The sequence below is a fragment of the Dermacentor albipictus genome, chromosome 4, assembly GCF_038994185.2.
Source record: "Dermacentor albipictus isolate Rhodes 1998 colony chromosome 4, USDA_Dalb.pri_finalv2, whole genome shotgun sequence".
In the NCBI taxonomy this organism is placed as follows: domain Eukaryota; kingdom Metazoa; phylum Arthropoda; class Arachnida; order Ixodida; family Ixodidae; genus Dermacentor; species Dermacentor albipictus.
In genome coordinates, this window is record NC_091824.1 from 19,676,672 (window position 1) to 19,696,556 (window position 19,885).

At 44.1% G+C, this 19,885-nt stretch overlaps 1 protein-coding gene across 1 annotated transcript in view; it reads left to right on the plus strand.

Moving 5' to 3' along the window:
* LOC135915129 (methionine aminopeptidase 1D, mitochondrial) overlaps positions 1-19,579 on the plus strand; it is a 35,365-nt gene extending 15,786 nt beyond the window's left edge. The window contains exons 4-6 of the mRNA XM_065448124.2: positions 990-1,087; positions 2,685-2,732; positions 18,087-19,579. Of these exons, the coding sequence (XP_065304196.2) occupies positions 990-1,087; positions 2,685-2,732; positions 18,087-18,232 (292 nt within the window). The 3' untranslated portion in view covers positions 18,233-19,579. The remainder of the gene's footprint in view (positions 1-989; positions 1,088-2,684; positions 2,733-18,086) is intronic.
* Positions 19,580-19,885: the final 306 nt, after the last annotated feature.

Sequence of the window (19,885 nt, forward strand, 5' to 3'; positions counted from 1 at the left end):
TGTGTTACATGTTATTAGCCCCACACATTCGTAGCGTCTCCTCTCTTCAGAGGATGCCACTGTGATAGTCGTTTTGTAAGGCACATGCCTCTAGGCTCTTGTGTTTCAAGGGCTCTGGCAAGGCAGTAGTGCTCCAGGTAATTTTACTATCTCACATATTTTCTATATTGCATCAGTCTTTCTTGATGGATTTTAAAGCATATAGAACATGTCATTTGTCATTGACATAATCTTATTACAGATAGATGTTACGCACTCTAGAGCAACTATTTTTAAGGCCCCTTTACAGCCACGTCACATCAACTCGTAGCACTCATACCTACACTGCGAACCCATCACTATGGACCTGGCACTCTTTGGCCATACCCGGCCATTGCGCCAATAAACACCATACATTCATTCAATTCTGAGACGGTTGATAAGAACCGATAATAGTTCACAAGGGTCAGATCATGTTCGAAAAGGTTGATAAGGACTGGACCTGTTGCGATAAAGTTGATAACTGTTTATACTGGTTGAAACAAATTTGATAAGATTGATAATGACACCTAGCTGCATGGAGATAAGCAAATGACACAATGCTTATGCATACCTAGATAACTCCAGTGGAGTTTCTGTATGAATTCTTTATTTCAGTTTCATTGATGTTCTTTATACCAAAGGGATAGTCATTCATTCATTCATTCATTCATTCATTCATTCATTCATTCATTCAAACATGCTGCGGGCCCCGTTTGGGCTTACATAGGAGCGGTTACAACAGAAGAAAGAAACCATAGCATGATAGTGAAGCTGTCTTAAATGTATGAAAGCTCCATGCTAAATATGCTATGAGATATCAGGACAACCTAGGTAAGATACATTCATGAAAAATACATAAGAAACTGTGATTACATCAAAAATATGGTGGACCACTTAGAAAAGATTAAAACACAGTACACTACAGTGCCTTTACACACAGAATTGCTTTTACATGTTCTTGCTTGCAGCATTGTGGCAGCCCAGGCGGGCTTCACAGTTGTGCCTGCATTCTGCGGCCATGGCATTGGTACCTACTTTCACGGACCGCCTGACATCTACCACTTTGGTAAGAACCACCGCTTGAGCTTGGCACCATGCAATTGTATCTTTGCTATAGTGAATGGCGAGGCTTTGTGACATGGGAGTTAAAGCTTTTCAGTTTGGCATGCTGTATGACGATGATTTATTGGCATCCCCTTTGAAACGAACTGGTGAGAAATAGTCACCTAACGTGGTTGAGTTACTCAGGTATGCTATATATACATGCTTTTCATTGTATCATTTTTGTATACATCTCTCTAATGGTTCTTCTCTTCCTCAAAACTTGTCTATCTACCTTGTACCACTATCTACCAGTCTTTCGTACACAAAGGGGCGCCCCCGAACTATGGTAGAAAGTTAAGAGTGTGTAGGGGGGGGAGGAAACAGCTTTACTGATGTTTTAGAGTAAGCAAAACAGCAATAACTAATGCTTGCCAAGGAGGCTCTGCTTTCTCTCACCTTTTTTTTTTTTTAGAGCAATAGCTCTACTGCTTTAGGTAAAAATCTAGAAAACACCTGGTTCCAAAAATTCGACCTCCAAGCCCAGTCAAGGTCAGATCTTGCGGCGTTTCCCTTCCGCATCTGGGGAAACGCGAAACCATCGTACGTGGAATCTGCATCGATTCAGCGTCTGTTCCGAGCAGCCAACTGCCGGACTACTTGGTGCGGTAACACATGTACAGCAGCAACACACCCCTAGCTTTCTCTTTGTATCCAAATAAATTTGTCTGTGAGTATAGTATGCCTATGTTTACACATTTATATGGCCAATGAAACTACTGTCCTTACCTCGTATAGCTGCCCACTAACTTGCTATCGCAATCGATGATTTACCTTTTGGGCGATACCACAACATTTTAACAGTATGTGCATGGTGTAACCATTCATGATGGATAATGTAATAAACTCTCTAATCACACCAGTAATCCGACAGTTATGCCCGAAACTATAGTCGGCTGAGGAAGGATATTGTCTACGTACACCTCGTATTCAGCACTGCTGCAAGTTACTTGTGAGATCAAGTATAGTAAAGGAGCTGCCTATTGAAGTTGCATTAAGTGTAGCTGCACAAATATAACAGCTGCCTGTAAGCTTCCATGTTACACATGCTGATCATGATTATCAATATAAGCTATCAAAGTAAAGTTTCGTGAAGCGATGCACATTTGTCACTAAAAGTTGTTCAGCAGTTAAAAAAAAGACAGGCCAGTTTTCTCACTGTGTTCTAGCGATACTGTCCACATAAACTTCAGGTTTGCTCGGGAGTGTACAGCATTGTACACTCACAATTATGAATCCCCAACTTGCCCAATCAGTCACTCTGCTAAGTTACAGTTCAAGTTTGCATTGCGCTATGTAGGAACAATAAACTTCTTGAGTTGTGCTGTCAAACAGGTATTAGGAGACCTGTGATACAGATGTGTGAATGGCATTTCTTGCACAGATTTCTTAACTGCACTCTCTTGCTTTGCGTGTGTTATTTGCACCTAAAATCCTGCTATGAAAGACATTGGGCTTGATTTGGTGCCAAGGGGTAACCTTATGGTACCTACGACAGGTGTGATATAACCTCCTGTTGCTTTTGCTTTTCTTGCATATAACTTCATTATATTTTTTTTCAGACAATGATGAAAAAGGAGAAATGCTCGAAGGGCTCGTGTTCACGATTGGTAAGTGTTCCTGAAAAGGACGCTTTGGCCCATACTACAGGGGGGCTCTGAGGCCTGAGCCCACTTCAGAGTTTTCCGAAGGAGAGGGGCTGAACGCCCCCCCTCCTCGGGCGATACTGAAGCCCCTCCCCCACACACACACGCACACACCAAAAGTGTCATTGCCAGAGCTTTGTCAGCCGCATCATTTGAGGTTTCTTTTGACTTTTTTCGACCTTTTCACTTGATGTCTTACTGGGGCTGATAGCTTACTGCAGCATTGTTGGCAGGGACATGCACGACTTTTATTTCATAGTTTCGCTTTATTTCTGCAAATCCTTACAATAGGAGGACATGTTTATTAGAAGCACTAGTGGCACCTGCCTCATGCGTATTTTCTCACTTCAACATTGTTTTAAATTTCTACTGTAAACACCATGCACATATACAACATATTTAAATACGTATACACAGAGAACAAAGTTTATTGCATCTTTTAAAGAGATGGAGGTAGGCAATTAAAAATTATTTCTAAATGTATGGATAGCGTATGCCTAAAGAATAAATATTTTGCTGCATGTTCACCACGCTTCAAATTGTTTTGCGTGCTTTTTTTTACCATGAAAAAAAACAATAGACTTCAGTGACCCCTTTGGCAGAGACTTTTATCAATGGCATGCGAAATGCGCGTGACTGTCGTGTGTCTCAGTATTTCTTCTCTTTCCAGTAAGCAATGCTAACGACTCTTGAAAAAAAAAACATTTCCAACAAATTACAACATTTATTAGGGATGGGAACATCGTAACTTGCATGCAAAGGTCATAAATATATACAGGGTGTCCTATCATGCACCAAGATTTAACAAAAAAGCAATGCGTTACTCGAAGAAAACAGTGCATATTGTTTACAGTACAGTGGAGTAGCTGCCAATATTTTTTTTTGTTACTGAGATTTATTTAAGTAATTGTAATTATTTTCTAACTCGAAACATACTATCCTAATTATCAAAGTGTCAATGAGGCATTTGAAGGCACAGCCAAGGGACGTCTAACCGGGATATTTTTAGCGAAGTACTAATTGCATACTAATTTCTTGCGATTGATAAATAAACTCTGCAAAATATGGAGAATACCACGTGACTGCGCTCCCACCCACATCATAAAGCAGCGCCCTCGAACATACTCCCTCTGAATTAGCCAGGACAAAATAAAGGAAATAAATAATAACATCGTGATCGAGCTAGTGCCTTATCTGCCACGCCCCGGCCGAAGTAACACGTCGCGTTTGGTGTTAGTTGGAAACAAACTGTGATAGCTAAGAACGGCAGAAAGCTGTGCTAGTTAGTAAGGATTCATTATGGAAAAGTGGTGAGGTGTACAGACAGGACACAAGAGAAGAGAAGTGGACTGTACCCGACTGACACGTGGTGATACCATTCCAGAGCTTGCGCAGATGAGTTTTGCGTCTTCTTTCTTTCTTTCGCCTCAGTGCTCCCTTCAGGTGATAGTCGGCATTCGTGTTGTCCACTTCTCTTCTCTTGTGTCCTGTCTGCACACCTCACCCTTTTTTGCATACTGTGATAGCTGTTGTCTTAGCATAGATAAAGTGTACAGATGGTTCTTTTTTTTTTGCCACCAAAACTATCGCCACAATAGCAAATTGATAACGTGAGTGCAAAGATTTAAAGGTGCCTTCTGTTTCGTCCGAGTCGCAATGTCTTTCTTTAGTAAGCAGAAAGAAAACATGATCCTTGCCTTCGGAGCTGCATGTGGCAACAAGAGGAAAGCCTTAAATATATATATATATATATATCAGTCATGGGAGTGTGGCAGTAGACCAAACGCATTGACTATCATCAGAAGTTATGAAAACCCGAGACAAACCGGTAGCTTCATGAAACAGCAGCGGAGGACTCCATCTTTTAGTCCTAGTCTATGCACAGATGTTCTAGCATTTATGGCCTCAAACCCTCGTGCTAGCGTACGGGACGTGGCCGCCTAGGTACCAATTTCCAAGTCATCAGTTTGGAGGATTCTAAATGACGGCGTTTCACCCGTACCACCTTAACGAGCACCAATGCATAGAAGATAGGGAGCCGTAGAATCGCCTATATTTCTCAAACCAGACGCCGAGGGATCGCCGAGAAAAAGGTGGGCTGGACCAACAGGTTTCCCATCGCTCGAACCAGCGACACCGAATTCCCACCCCTCACCCCCTCCCAACCCCCTAACTCACTAGTGAATCCGCAAAAGGACAGTAGCGAAGTGATAGAGCTTCAGAGGATCATAGAGCGCCAAAACGTTCAGATCCAGGAGCAGAACGCCCAAATATGGGTGCTTATGAGTAAGATCAAAACGCTGGCAAATAACGGCAGCTCAGCAAATGCAAGCCCCCAAAACAACAACACGGTGGCAAACAACGCCGCAGGCTTGTGCAAGGTGGCACGGAGGGACGGCGGGCGGCGGGAAAGGCTGGAGTTACGCAACGTGCATCAAGTAATCAAGAGGCGATGGACGCCGAAGAGAGCTGTGCGAGCAGAGAGGAAGTGGCGATCGCAGAGACCGCGACCATGGCAATGACACAGATCCCGCGAGAAGCAGAACTGACGCCCACTTTGGCCACAATTTCCCAAAATAACAAAAGGCTAGGCAAAATGGACGCCCAACTCGAAGCTGTTGAGAGTCAGCCTCACTCGTCATTGGTGAAGCACAAGCACCTAGAGCCAAAAGTATCCTCAACATCGGTGAGGAGCCGCTTCGCGTCCCTGAAAAAGGAGCAGGCCGAAAAAATCAAAGGCACAGTCGTGAAAAGGCGCAATCGGCTCTAGATGTCCGGGAAGGATGATGCAGAAGCCAAGTAAGAAGCACAGGAAGAAATCCGGGGGGGATACCACTGTAATTTATCAATGGAACTGACGCGGGATTTGCAACAAAGAAGCGGAACTAATGTTACACATTGATGGGCAAGAAAACTAGCCCGATGTGATTGCTTTACAGGAAACAAACGGGAAACCAAGACTCCTGGGGTACTTCACTTACACGGACCCCACGGAGAACGGAACAGCGTTGCTCGTCCGCAGCAACGGGGCGGCAACTCAACATGTCACGGCGTAGAGTGGGTGCGAGCACATGCTGGTTGAAATTCATGCAAGAGAAATTGGCAGCAATTTATTTGTAATGAGCGCATACTGCCGGCCGTCACAACGGCAGTACGAATTTGACCGCATAGTGAGCCAGGCAAAAGGGTTGGCAGGGACCAGGCCACTCCTGATCCTTGGCGACTTTAACGCCCCTCACACAACGTGGGGCTATAAGTTCCAGTCCAAGAGAGGAAAAGCATTGGCCAAAGCAATGGAGGATCACGAGATGGCTCTCCTGAACGATCCGGACGTAACCACCAGAAGAGGCAACAGTTCCGCGAGGGACACCACACTAGACCTGTCGTGGTTACTGGACACGCTAGACATCTCCTGGAGAAGCGAGGAAGTGGACCTGGGGTCTCACCACAGCGTGATCAAAATCACAATCCGAGGCTCTCAATATCGGGCTGTGCTGGGGACGGCACGGATCACGGATTGGGACAAGATGAGAAAGTTTACCAAAGAACAAGAAGAGGCGTCCGAGGAAGAATCGGGACAAGCTGAAACACAACAGACCTACACCAAATGGGCAAGGGACCAGAAGAAGGCCCTCCAAAAATTTACCCAAGAAATCGCAACGACGTCACAGACACCGTAAGTGGACACCAAACTGACCCACATGTGGGTGGCCCGGCACTCGTTAACGTGATGGTGGAAACGTCAGAGACACAACAGAAAGCTGGCCAAGCGCATAGCAGTCTTGAACAAGCAGATTCCTGAGCACGCGGCCAAACTAAGTAGGGAAAATTGGCTGAAGACCTGTGACGACCTGCAGGGCAAGCTCTCGACGTGGAAGAATTGGTGTCTCTTGAGGCATCTGATCGATCCCCTGAGTAGCAAAACTGCAACCAATCGTAACCTCACCAACATATTGAACATGTACAAGGGAGACGGCCGCAGGCTCCTGGAAGACCTAAAGGCGAAGTACCTAAAACAGAGAAGCGCCAGTACCTTGTGCCCAAGAGGTACGAAGGACCTGTCAACGAAGAGCTTGACCGGCCGTTTACCATGATGGAACTGCGGACAGCGATAGATGAAAGTAACAAGAGAACTGCACCCGGCAGGGATGCCATAACTTACAAATTACTCTGTAACATGAACGGTACAGTGGCGCGCGGCCTCCTAGAGCACATAAACGAAGCCTGGGAGAGCTCGTGGTTGCCGAAGGAATGGAAGGACACCGAGGTCCGCTTCATTCCAAAGCCCAGCAAGACCCTCACGATAGACAACATGCGGCCAATCTCCCTCACGTCCTGCTTGGGGAAGGTGATGGAGCGCATGCCGGAGACAGTGTACAGCTTCAGGCAACATCTCAGCACCCAAGACATGATCCAACTCCACGAACTGGTCGTCAAGCCGGCAACGAGCCACGTGTCACGTGAGATACTTGCCCTCAACCTGAAGGGAGCGTTTGACAACGTGTCCCACGTGAGCGTGTTGCAGAATCTGAACAAGACCAGGTGTGGCTAAAAGACATTCGGCTACATAAAAGATTTTCTGTCAAACCGAATGGCAACCATCAGAATAGAGGAGGAGAAGTCGGACCCTGTCGAGCTCGGCGATAGGGGCATCCCTCAGGGATCGGTCTTGTCGCCCCTACTCTTCAATCTGGCCCTCCTGCCCCTGCGCGATCTACTTAAGCAAATCAAAGGCGTGGACCATGCGTTCTACGCCGACGATATTACAGTGGGGATGGCCCGAGCTGGGTCCAATGCCTGGACGGAGGAAGTCTTGCAGCGGGCTGCAACGACCGTGCACGAGTACGCAAAGTTGGGCGGGCTGAGCTGCGCGCCCCAGAAATCAGAGCTGCTCATAATCCAACCAGGAAAATCGAAGAAGGAGCTGACGCCAAACGTGATCATCACCAATGACGGAACGACCATCAAGCCAACACAGCAGATTATGATTCTCGGCCTACTACTTCAGAGTGACGGGAAGGCACATGCCGCCGTCACAAAGATCAAGACTACAACCGAACAGATACTTAGTATTATACGGAGGGTATTTATTTTATTATTTTATTTATTTTATTTTATGTTATTTTATTCAATACTGCCCGCCGCCATTTGGTAGCCAAGGCAGGAGTGGAACAAGCATACATCGCTGTACAACGCGATGCAACAAAGCGAGCGCACACACAATAAAAAAGCCGGCACAGGAGCAAGAACAAATATTTTGCGTTTCTAAAAAAAAATTCAAGAAATAAGAGCATGAACAAACACACTGCGTCTATAACATAGACATGACAGCAGATAAGGAGGTATCTAACAGAAACCGAGACCTTAAAGAGGACGATGCTATATGCCTGGTACGCGCATATGTCATGTCGTGGGTGTTACCTACTCCAACCCGTATCTCCTGCTGACGAAGACGAATAGGGACACCCTAAACACGATGCTTCATAAGGCAACAAAGCAAGCACTGGGCATGCCCATATACTCATCGACGCAAAGACTGCTAGACATGGGCGCCCACAACACGTTGGAGGAGCTCATCGAAGCCCGCCTCTCTAATCAGAGAATCTGGCTCAGTCACACGGAACATGGACGAGCCATCCTACGCAAGATAGGATGGCAGATCGAGCCGGTACCCATCAGGGCAGCCCTTCCGGAAGACTGGAAGACAACCATTCAGACCAAACCCCTTCCCCAGAAGATGACGCCGGGCAAGGACGACGAGAGGCACACCGCATGGGCCAAAGCCATAGTCCAGAAGCTGTAAGAGAACCCCAGGGTCCTCTATGCGGATGCCTCACTTCGAAAACACAGTGACCGTGCATCGGTGGTGGTTATGTCAAAAGACAGGCTGATAATCAGTGCGTCCCTGGAAACAACAGACCCCGCAGTTGCCAAAGAAGCGGCCTTGGCCCTCGCACTCGCACAGCCGAACATGGACACCATGGTCACCGACTCAAAGACAGCCTACAGAAACTTCTGCAGGGGGGTAATCTTCTCCACGGCCCAAGCCATTCTATCCAAGTGCAAGCCTCCGGGAAGAGCCGTAGAGCTCGTTTGGGTCCCGGCTCACTCGCAGGTAGCAGGCAACGCCATAGCCAACTACCATGCCCAAGAAAAGTCAATCCGGGCCAAGCACGAGCCGGAAGAGCTACGCACCCGGTTACCAGCTTTTGGGACATTACTCAAATGTACCGAGGGGAAAGTTGCAGACTGCCAGAACTGCACCCCAAACTCACCAGGCAACAACAGACGACCCTGCGTTGAGCGCAGGCGGGATCGCTTACGCATCTGTACTTATGAACCGCATGTACCCTGCGACACACAATATGCTCTGTCCTTTTTGCAGAAGAGAAAAGGGCACCCTGCTGCACATCTTTGCAGAGTGCACAGAACTTAAGACCCCGATGCCCCTCCTCCTCCCTTTCCCACCAACACCCGCAATCCCCAACCCTTTGAGCGATGGGAGACCTTGTTATTCAGCCCCGCCCTACCGATTCAGCTCGCACTGACAGACAGGGGCCAGGAGCTGCTGGGGAACATATCGTATGGGTCCTGTAACTAGGGAACCACCCCGTCTGGTGCCTGCGTGCACCACCAATTTATTTCAGACGCAATAAATGTTGATCCATCATCATCGAATTGGGTCCTCGCAGAACCCGATGAGTCACCAGACTTTTTGACCAGCATCATGTGCACAGATGAAGCCAATTTTTGCAGAAACTCCTAGGTAAAAATTGCATAATGCGCACTATGGGAGGGCTCCAATCCACACTGGGTAAAGCGCAATCGGCACCAGTACCAGTGGTCGCTCAATGTGTCGTTAGGAATTTACACCGGTGCTATACTCGGTCCCATCTTCGATCACACACTGATTGGACAGCATTACGTGAATGAAATCTTTGAAGGAGTGGAGTTTCTCAGCGAAGTCCCACTGTCACGTCTTCCACTCAGCAAGATGGGGCGCCAGCACACAGCAGCAGCCAAGCATGAAACTGGCTGGATGCGACTTTTCATGTGCAGTAGATTGGAAGGCACGGGCCTGTAAGTTTGGCCCCTTTATCAAGGGGCTTTTGTTATCAATGTGATCAATCGGCCGCGAAACTTGGTGTTGGTGCTCCTTCCGTACCATTATCAAGGTGATGCACTACCTAGCTCTTTGGGTTTGCAACAGGCAATGCAGTTGCTTTCAATCAACTTATTTGAGGGCGCTGCTTTATGATGCGGGTGGGAGTGCACTTACGTGGTATTTTGCATACTTCGTGACATTTCTTTGCCAGTCTCAAAAAATTGTACGCAACTAGTATGTCACTGAAAACACCACTGTTAGATGTCATTTCATGTGCCTACAAATGCCTCATTGAAACTTTAGAAATTAAGACAGTACTTCTTGAGTTAGATAATTACTTACATTTACCAAATTAAATCTCAGTAAGGAAAGAATTACTGGCGGCTACTGCACTGTACTGGAAACTAAGTTTTCTTCGAGTAACTCAACTGCTCTTCTTTTAAGTCTTGGTGCGTGATAGTTGGGGAACACTGTATTTCACTCAATAACTGAAATGAGGCCAAGCTGGATTCACTTGAAATCATAATCAGCAGCAGTCATGTGCAGCAGCTCTTATACTCGGACTCACAGAAAAAGAAAAAAAAAAGAGAGAGACTGCAGTTACGCCGGAAAGGCGAAGCAGTATTAATGATAGCCAAGTATGTGACAATTACACGAAGGAAGATTACACCACCGAACCACCGAGAGGGCTCAGGCTGTGAAATTGAACTGTCTTCTACTTTGAGGTCTTGTATATACTCATAAAACGCCGTCACATCAGCGCTCAATTCTTCAGGGTCGCACATAGTTTCTTGAAGTGCAAGTACATATGTATATATGGCGTTCGGGAAGCTGGTCAGGCCCCAGCCCCTCTGGAAAAATGAAAACTCTCCGCTTATGCTTTAGCCTTTATCTTCCCTGTTAAGATACGTGCGATAATACTTAGTCCTAAATTCGACAGAAACTCGTCAACCGAGGGTGATACATTGTCAAATAAACCGGCATTCCCATAAGCACTCGCCTAAGGTTCAAAAGGAAATAAAGCCTATACTGACGTTTCAAGACTGCTACAGTTCCCTTGTTCACGATGAAGATGAGCGCAAGAACGGCCGAGTAATAATACAGAAAGCCTTTCCTTAAGAGAACAGCTGAGCTGATTTGAAAGAATCTCATTGCATTTAAAAGATAAAGGTCACTTTACTGTTAGGAGCATACTTCTGTTTTAAGCACTCATAGGTTTCTTTTTTTTATTTGGCAAAGGACTGCAACTTTAAGAAAAATTTAAGTGTCAAGTTCGAAACCCTGTAACTCGACAACAAAAGTGGATATCGCAATTCTGGAGTGGCACTTATGTTTCAGTCCAATACATTTCAATCGTCTTTTAAAATGTCATATACACATTTTTTTTGTAACGCTATCTTTTGTATGGTTCTTCCTTTTTCATAATTAAAGAAAAACCCATGAAATTGAAAAAAAGTACTGGCCTGACATTTTTTTTTTCTTCAAATTTTTTTGCATTAGATGAAGGTCCTAGACCTCAAAACCCTGGAAAATATGCTGGAAAGCCTGGGAGCACCCTAAATAATTTACTATAATAGCTCTTCTATGAACCAGTTTCAGATTGATTTAGCAAGAGGTGTAGGTGTCATGACGTCATGACACAGAAGGCACTCACATTGGGAGCTAGACATCGTGACGTGCCTGCTACCTCAGTGGTTTGTTTGTTTGTTTGTTTGTTTGTTTGTTTGTTTGTTTGTTTGTTTGTTTGTTTGTTTGTTTGTTTGTACCTCAAGTACCCGATTTGGGGTTTTACATGAGGGGTGGGCATATCTGGATCATATCTTCAATGAATGCCTTGAGCGATGAATGACTGGAGTGGTGCACCGCTTCAGCAGGTAGATGATTCCAGTCTTTCGCTGTTTGCACGAATAAAGCGTTAAGATGAGCAGTGGTGCGAGCTGGAAGGGGATAAACAGCCTTTGAATGGCTATGACGGGATGAAGTGCAATGCGCAGGCGTGATGTCGGTCTGGTGAAGCAGGGAGTGATAAAATTGACGTGGGATAGTTTGATTATGCATATTCTAGTTTGAACCTAACTAATGTTTTGTAGAGTGTTAGTTTTAGTGAGACAGAGGCTGAAGAAAAGTTGCAGTGCAAAAAAACCAAGCATGCTGTTTGCACTGTTAATTACATAATGAATATGCTCATGCCGTGTTAAGTCATTAAAAACATGGACACCAAGATATTTGTAGGAATGGACGGAAACTAATTTCGAGCCATTGAGGGAGTAAAAATACAAATATTTAGGACTACTGTTGCGCAAAATCCTCATTACTTTGCATTTATTAATATTTAAGTTCATCGACCAGTCACTGCACCATAAAGAAATGCTTAGCCTTATGCTGTAACATTGTGCTGCACGATCAGTTGCAGCATAGCAGACAACGAAGTGAGACGGCACAAATGCCAAAATGTCATGATGTCCTGCTCCCATGTGACCACCTTGGGCTAGCGTGTACTAGATTTTTAGGGGCACGACTGTGGCTCTCCACCCAAAGTGTTTTGTGTCGCTAGTAGCGACAGCACCGCAGTTGCTCGCTATTGAAGATTCACCAATGTGACGCTCGTCCCGGGCTAGAGCTATTGTTTGCTTCATTCGCCGCTCCTTTGAATGTTTTCTTTGCGGAGTCTGTTGTTGACGTGCATTCCCTGGTCACGAATAGTGAAAGAAATGCTGAGGCTATGAATGCCTGTCATTCAAACTCTGATAACAGAAATCTCAAAGGTAGTTCTTTGCTCCAATTGGAATGACCATTGCTGAGCTTTATTTGATATATGACGAAAATACTAGGTATCGTGGAAGCTAAAAAAGGAAAAGATGACCTGTCATAATTGAGCAAAGGGATCCCTTCTGTCCAAAATAATATGTACCCAAAAGAGCAACTATGGGTTGGTAAAAATTACCTCATCTAAGTGACACCGCTGTTAAGGCTGTAACAAATGGGCTGGGCTGTAAGAGTATTCAACTGTGTGTCTGTTCTATAGCTACTTGTGCTCTGCCATTTGGCTTTGTAAGTGGACCTTAAAGCGTACGCAGGGGAAAATACATCGCCCCACAGCTGCAAAGGCATAGCATCCTTGTTCAGTAAATAACAATATATCACCATAAAAAAATTGTATTCAAATCAGAAACATTTTACTTGTACAAAAGTGGCATTTAAAATAATTGTGTAATGAATCCACACTAAAAATACCACAGTACTTCCCCTTTAACTTAACCTCACTGATGTGGTAGGCCGGACAATGCTGCAATTTGTTCAATCTTGGCAGTCTTGTGTGCTTGGACGAGTTTCACTCAGAGAGGTTTGCTCTGCTCAAGTCTTTTGATGATAAATGAAGCTTCATTGTCAGGTGAGAGCCAACAACATGCGGCCTGATAATTTCTGTGTGTTTCGAGCATCCAAGCCTCGAGGAGAAAGCATAATGAGTCATGCACAGGACCATCCATTACACTCACGCAGTGAACTTTCAGTGTGGTAAAACATTTATTAAATATCTCTATTTCATCCATATGACAAAACGACTTGTCAGCCATCTGGTAGGTTGCTCCTTTTGCCACACGGGTGCATAGGAATGATTAAGCCATTGGTTGGAGCTCATTGATGAGTGTGAAATATTCACATGCCTGTCAGCCCCAATGAAAAAGGCAAATGTCATGCGAACACAATAACACGCACCATACATTAAATGTGCGTGTAATAACTAGCCCCGTTGAGGGAATGATGACAGCACTTTGCATGACGTGTGATAAATTGAGGTGGGCAAAAACTTTTTTGAATACGAATAGTAAGTATATTGAATACTGAATCAAATATAAAATATCAAATGTTTAAGCACAGATCCATATATTTACAATGTGAATAGTTATTCTGGTAAGATTATATACCGCACCTGTACTGACTAGTGCAAAAGAGACAGCTAACTATCATGAACAAAAGATGGCATTAAACACAAAATACTGATTGTCATTAAAAAAAGCTGTGTGGATAGCCTCTCAACAACTTTAGAGCCTGGTTGCAAACAAGCTTTACAAGAAAGAATGGCTGCTGTATGACTAGCTCTCCAAAAGTGCTAAATAAATGGCTATCAAAAAAAGATGATAAGTTGTGGAAAATGAAAAAAGAATGGTTTTACATGTGCCGTAAACACATGTAGAAGGGCCGATTGCAAGAAAAGCATCATAGGTTTTAGCGTAAAACTAGGGTGTAGGGTGGCTTCAAGTATGAGTCTGTACCACGAATGCTTAAGTATTAGGGCTGGGTAATGCGCAGAGGGTAACACCTTCGGGTGGTGTTTTGGGGAACCCCAAACGCTCCTTCCTCATTGGTGCAAGTGCACTCGACACCACAAACACTTACGTGAAGATTGCGAGAGAGGCGCCTTGCCTCTCTCGCCTCCCCCAGCAGGCGGCAGCAACCATGCGAAACTGAGAAACAAGCTAAGAAAAGTTTAAAATAAAAGGGTTGCGTCACTAGATTGCCAAAAACACGAAATGTCACTCTACAAAAAAAAAAAAAGAAGATGCGAAAGTCGTCATATAGGCTTCTACCATTAAACCAAAAGCAAAGTTTGCATTACTAATTTTGTTTCTGCATTGCTCTAAAAACTTTTGTAATTTGCTCCTGATAATTTGTGATACTTTGTCCCGCAGATTGAGAACAATAACTAGACTTTAAAATTTGGTTGTTGCGAAATATTTGGTTAGCTTGAAATACTCGAAAATACTGAATAGTTCCTTCTTGAATACGAAATATGAGTAGTTAATGTGTAGTATTCATTTCTGAATTCGAAAGTTCGAATATTCGTGCACCCATAGTCATAAGGCATGGTGGGCTCCAGGCAACACTGCGGCTTGCATTCTAGTTGGCTGTACTTGTGCCCCCCCCACTGTCAAAAGTGTGGCAGCAAAGTATGCCATTTGCCACCCCCCTCACCTTTTTTTTGAAAGCATGCACTTATGGCTGCACAATGGAAAGTCCAGCAAAACTACAGTTGAAGCTAACTTTTCTTTCTTTATAGAGGGACCATGTAATGTACGCAATGTTTTTCTGTACCACATATCCCCTGCTTGGGCAGTGAGGATTGTTGTTTGTGCCTCGTCGCAACACGCTGTAGCAGACAACATGTGGGATTCGCCATTCACGTTTGCATTCTGGAGAAGGCCTGGCACTGGGCATTTCCCACCCTGACAAATGCCAGCTTGCACTACTTGCATCTTGTGGTCCCCCCCACTACTTGTGGTCCCCCCAGTTTTTTGGGGGGACCACAATATCCTTATTTGAAAACACAATCAGCTTGCTACATTTAACCTGCAAGCGAGGGGAAGGTCTGGTTAAAGTATTATAATCAGCCGCATTCAACGACAGGTGTGCCTTGGCAATGTGTGACGAAATTGTTACATTCCTGGTCCAGTTAGTAGCATTGCAAATAATTACTGAGCTGTCGTTTCCTCCCTCCCCTGTTTTGAGATGTCAAGAGACTTGCCTACTCGGTTTTAGCAATGTCCTCAGTGAACTAAACAAGACAGTTTGTTTATATTTAATGAAAGTAAAGGGCGCCTTATGGGCAATATATAGGTAAACTTCAACGACAGGGAACTAATTATGACATTTGCTGTAAATTGTGCTTGCAAGCGATCCGAAGCTTTATGAATGTGTTTTGGTTTTGTGAACAAAGCCGAATTTATCCTGTTGCTCTGGGAGAATTGTGAACTCAACCAGTATCAAATCTTACGGAAAATGAGTAGTGGGGGGGAGGGGAGTAGGCAGGGAGGGAGGACACCATGTTATATGTTATGATGCAGTAAAATTTGTGTTAATAAATTACTGACTTTCTTAAAATTCTCAACAAGAAGTGTTCCAAAGGATTATGTGTGGGCCAGGTTTCGAATGGAACTGTCATATACAGGCAACTTTTCAAAAGTATGCAATATAATAACAGGAAACTGTAACCTTTACTGCAACTTTTCAAAAGAAACAACTTCGCTGGAAATCCGGTTGTAAGTCTCCAAGGTTGCACACATCTGCTGTCTTTTATTTTTGTTAATATTGCAAGTAAATTATGTTGATTGTACTTTGCTGTGTATAACCTCGACAATACTATTACCTAAACTAGTGCTCTATTTATACTGTAGACTTAAACACCAAATAACATTTTTTGTTTAATTATTGAAATTGCTTGTAGCAAATGCGCATTTTCCAATGTGCACTGTACTGCTGCTACTGGGTGGGATCCAGGACCTGTGTGTGGCGCTCATTGCTTTTTGTCTCCGCATTGTATATCTTATGTAGTTGCAAGAAATAAATGGAAATTCAAATAATTTTCTGGGCACCCATGGTTCACCATGTGTGATTGATAAATAGGTCTATGTCTGTTAAGTATAAAAATAATGGGCAGATTCTGGGCTCTTTCACTTGTTGTAATAGTAATTCACTATATATATACAGGGTCCTGCATATTTCGCTGTGCACATTAAAAAAAAAGGTTTTGCGCTCATAACTGCACAGTTCTTGCTGCAATTTTGCAGAAAGATTGCATTTTGGAGTCTACATTATTTAGTATAAGGCATGGCACGGTTCACTGCCTGGTTTTTAAGGCAAAAGTAAAAATTCGCTGGCACGTATGGCCCGCCAGCTACTGCCACGACACCGCAAACATAAGCCTGTGTCGCCATGTGCCGGCAGCTGCAGAAAGCAGTGTTTCATGGAGGGCAGTCACATTTACAGCCTTAGGTTGCTCTGTAAATGTGAAATGTTACCTGCCGTGAAAGGAGCAAAATTGATATTGTGCACTGTAGTTCCTAGTTGCTTAGCTTTCACGCATTTCTGGCAATTATGCGAAACTACTGTGACAGACTGATTCAGATGAGGAGGGATGTGACTAGCGAAATCACTTGTCACATCTGTTAAACCATAGTGTCAGACATGGTGGGCATTTAGTTTATTCGTGCCATGCTTGGGAGCAGCATTTGTAAGATTTGTTGATGGTCACTGAGATTGGTCAGATTTGTCAGTGAGATTTGTTGAGTAGCGTAGATGTCCACTGTCGTCTATGCTACTCTTGTACGAGAGCAGCGGTAACTTAAAAAGGAAGTCCATATGCATTTATCAGCACAGTCTTTCTCATTACCATGTGACCCACTGATGCAAAATTTTGAAGTTTTACAAGCTTTACCACCAGATTCTATTACGTAAAAAGTTGGCCTTAGCAAGTGTGGGAACATAAAATATTTTAACTTGACACTAAGATTGCTTTGGAATGCCATACCTCGCATCATTGACGTTAGTGTGACATCATGAGAGAACAAAATTTGCCAAATTCCTGTGGCAATGAGACTAGGTGTGAAGCTGCTGGTCACATAAAAAAAAAAAGCTATACAAGAAGTGCTGCATGCATTTTCTTCTGGCTGTGTTCCCACATGTCAGGTGCAGCAATCGCAGGAGCAGAGGAAGCCAGCGTATTATTACATCATGACACATCCATGTCATGGGTACCAAAACCGAAGCTGCTTCATAGAAACAAGTATTAAAGTATTGTCTGAAAACAGTGCTGCAAAGGTTTGCTGCAAAAGTCGTCAGGCAATACTTCAGCTTCGGTGTGGCAGAATGCAGGGAAGAAATTTTGCTTGTGGAGGCTAGAGAGGGAAAGTGCAGAAAATGTCTGATGTTGGCGCTGATGCTCGCCTCCTGAAATCATGGGTTCATGCCAGTTCAGTTATTTCTATCTTGTCTATTAATAAATTAATTTGAAAAATTATTATGGTAGACTGCTCCTTAGAGGTCACATAACAACTTCAAGTGTATAACCAAAACTTGCCATGTGGCCTGGTGAGGGGCCTTTTAAAATGACCAGTATAACACACAACTTTAACAGCACCAGCGAAGGGCATTTTAAGTGTGTAAAGCAAAAGGAGCTACACAAGATATAGGGCTTTGCAAACTGTTGTGTCTAGGCTTGAAATAAATGTCGTTGTTGTGTCATGTCAATATTTACACAGCAATGAATTTCTAAAATATGATTGCTAAAAACAGGAGTACCATGATATTGCTTTGACCAACTTCAATATTTTGCTTCCTCTGTACCTCACAAAAGTGTTCCTATTGTTTTTTCATGTAATGCCCTTGATAAAAGAATGGTGTGACTATGGCATGTATGTTTCTTTTTTTGTCACCAGAGCCAGTGATCACAGAAGGAAGCCCCGACATTGCCATCATGGAAGATGGCTGGACAACCGTCACTGTTGACAACAGCCGTACTGCACAGTTTGAGCACACTGTATATATCTGTAATGAGGGTGTCGAAGTTTTGACTGTTCTCTGAGAGGTTTAGAAATAGCATGTGGTTGGGCAGGATGTTTTGAGATGTAGCTCTCTGAGCTCAGCTCTGTTGCTGTGAACAAAGCAAGCCAACACCTAGGTGCGTCCTGTAAGAAGTTACATGCCACAAATTTGGGTTCGGGTTGTCAGTGATAATCCACCAAAGGCACCTTGAGGAAGTGCTTGCAGCTTGGTGGTTCTGAAAAACACCCTTTAGTTCTTGCTGAAGTTAAACTCTCCAGACCCGTAACCTTAATTAACATTTAGTTTTGGTTTGTGTTCGTATGGTTCTGATAGAAAATACTGATACTTGTGATTTCAGATAACTAGATTGTGTGCTGGGCACTGTGAGCATTTTTTACTGGTTTCAATTCGGTCACTGGCTGCTGGCAATTAGTGCTATGGCAGCCATTCAAGAATGTATCTCAGATCAGTTGATCAGAGTAGCTGAGAAATTTCGACATGACTTAGAAACGCAGGTGGGCCATGACCTCACATTTGAGACCGTCTCCGAGCTTCAATGCTGTGGGACTTATACAACCTGATTCAGCCCCCAAGCATAGGCTTCTAAAGCATTGGAGCCTGGCCCCATGAAAAGACAGCCGGTTCAGCAGCAAAGAACCAGCAGCTAGTTAACTCAGCCTGAAGCACCAACCTGACTGTGCTCAATTGATCTCATTTAAGTTGGGTATTGTCAGGTGGATGCAGGCTGTCCATTGTAGATATTTATTGCGCCTTGGAACTTTATCGTAAATGTTGGATGCAGTGAAACCACAAGTGGTAGTTGAATAGCCCCAAAGTTGCCAGCTTGTTGCTTAGAGAAGAACGATAGTAACTGCACTGTTAGTGGGCACTGTACACAAAGTGGACATCGCTGCTGTCAGTAGTTGCAACCAGTTTCTCTGTGGGTAAGGATGTTATTGAAGTATAGTCAAGAGTTCTACAACCACTCGTATGTTAGGTAGGAAGGCAAATGATTTTGGTCACTGACCAAGTAAAAAGATTGTTTGATGATTTGTAAACCATGCACTTTTCTTGTGAACAGGAAAATGAGTCATAACTTTTACCCTCAGTCCAGCTTCAACTAACTACAGGCTTGGTCAGTGATTTTAATTGTTTGTTTTTCTGACTGCATTACACCTTTTTATGTTTTGTGCACCTTTAAAGGGACACTAAAGGCAAATACTAAGTTGACGTAGACTGTTTAAATACCATTCCAGAAATGTCGCAATGCTTGTTTAGTGCCGAGAAAAGACTTAGTTTATGAGAAAATTGCATCTGAAAGGTCCAAACCTTTTTCAAAATTCAAATCTCCCGCCACCCAACCAGGGGAGTGGTGACGTTGCATATGCCATCACCAACCACCCTTTGCTGCTGTCGGTGAGTAAAACCCTGCCCAACAGACGACACTACCAAGCCAAGAAAGAGTGGTGGATTTGCCCGCTGCAGCTGCTTTTTGGTAAAGTGGCGTAGACCTTCGGGAATCCCACGACATCACGTAGAAGTCGAAATCTCTGCTACTCGCAGTTTGTGCGAGTTTCATGAGCCAACAAAACCAGCGCAGCACTATGCGATAATGAAACTAGTGAAACGCGAAAATGAAACCTTTCGACCACCAGCGTCGTTATCAAGGGTAATTTCAATTAGTTCTTTTTTC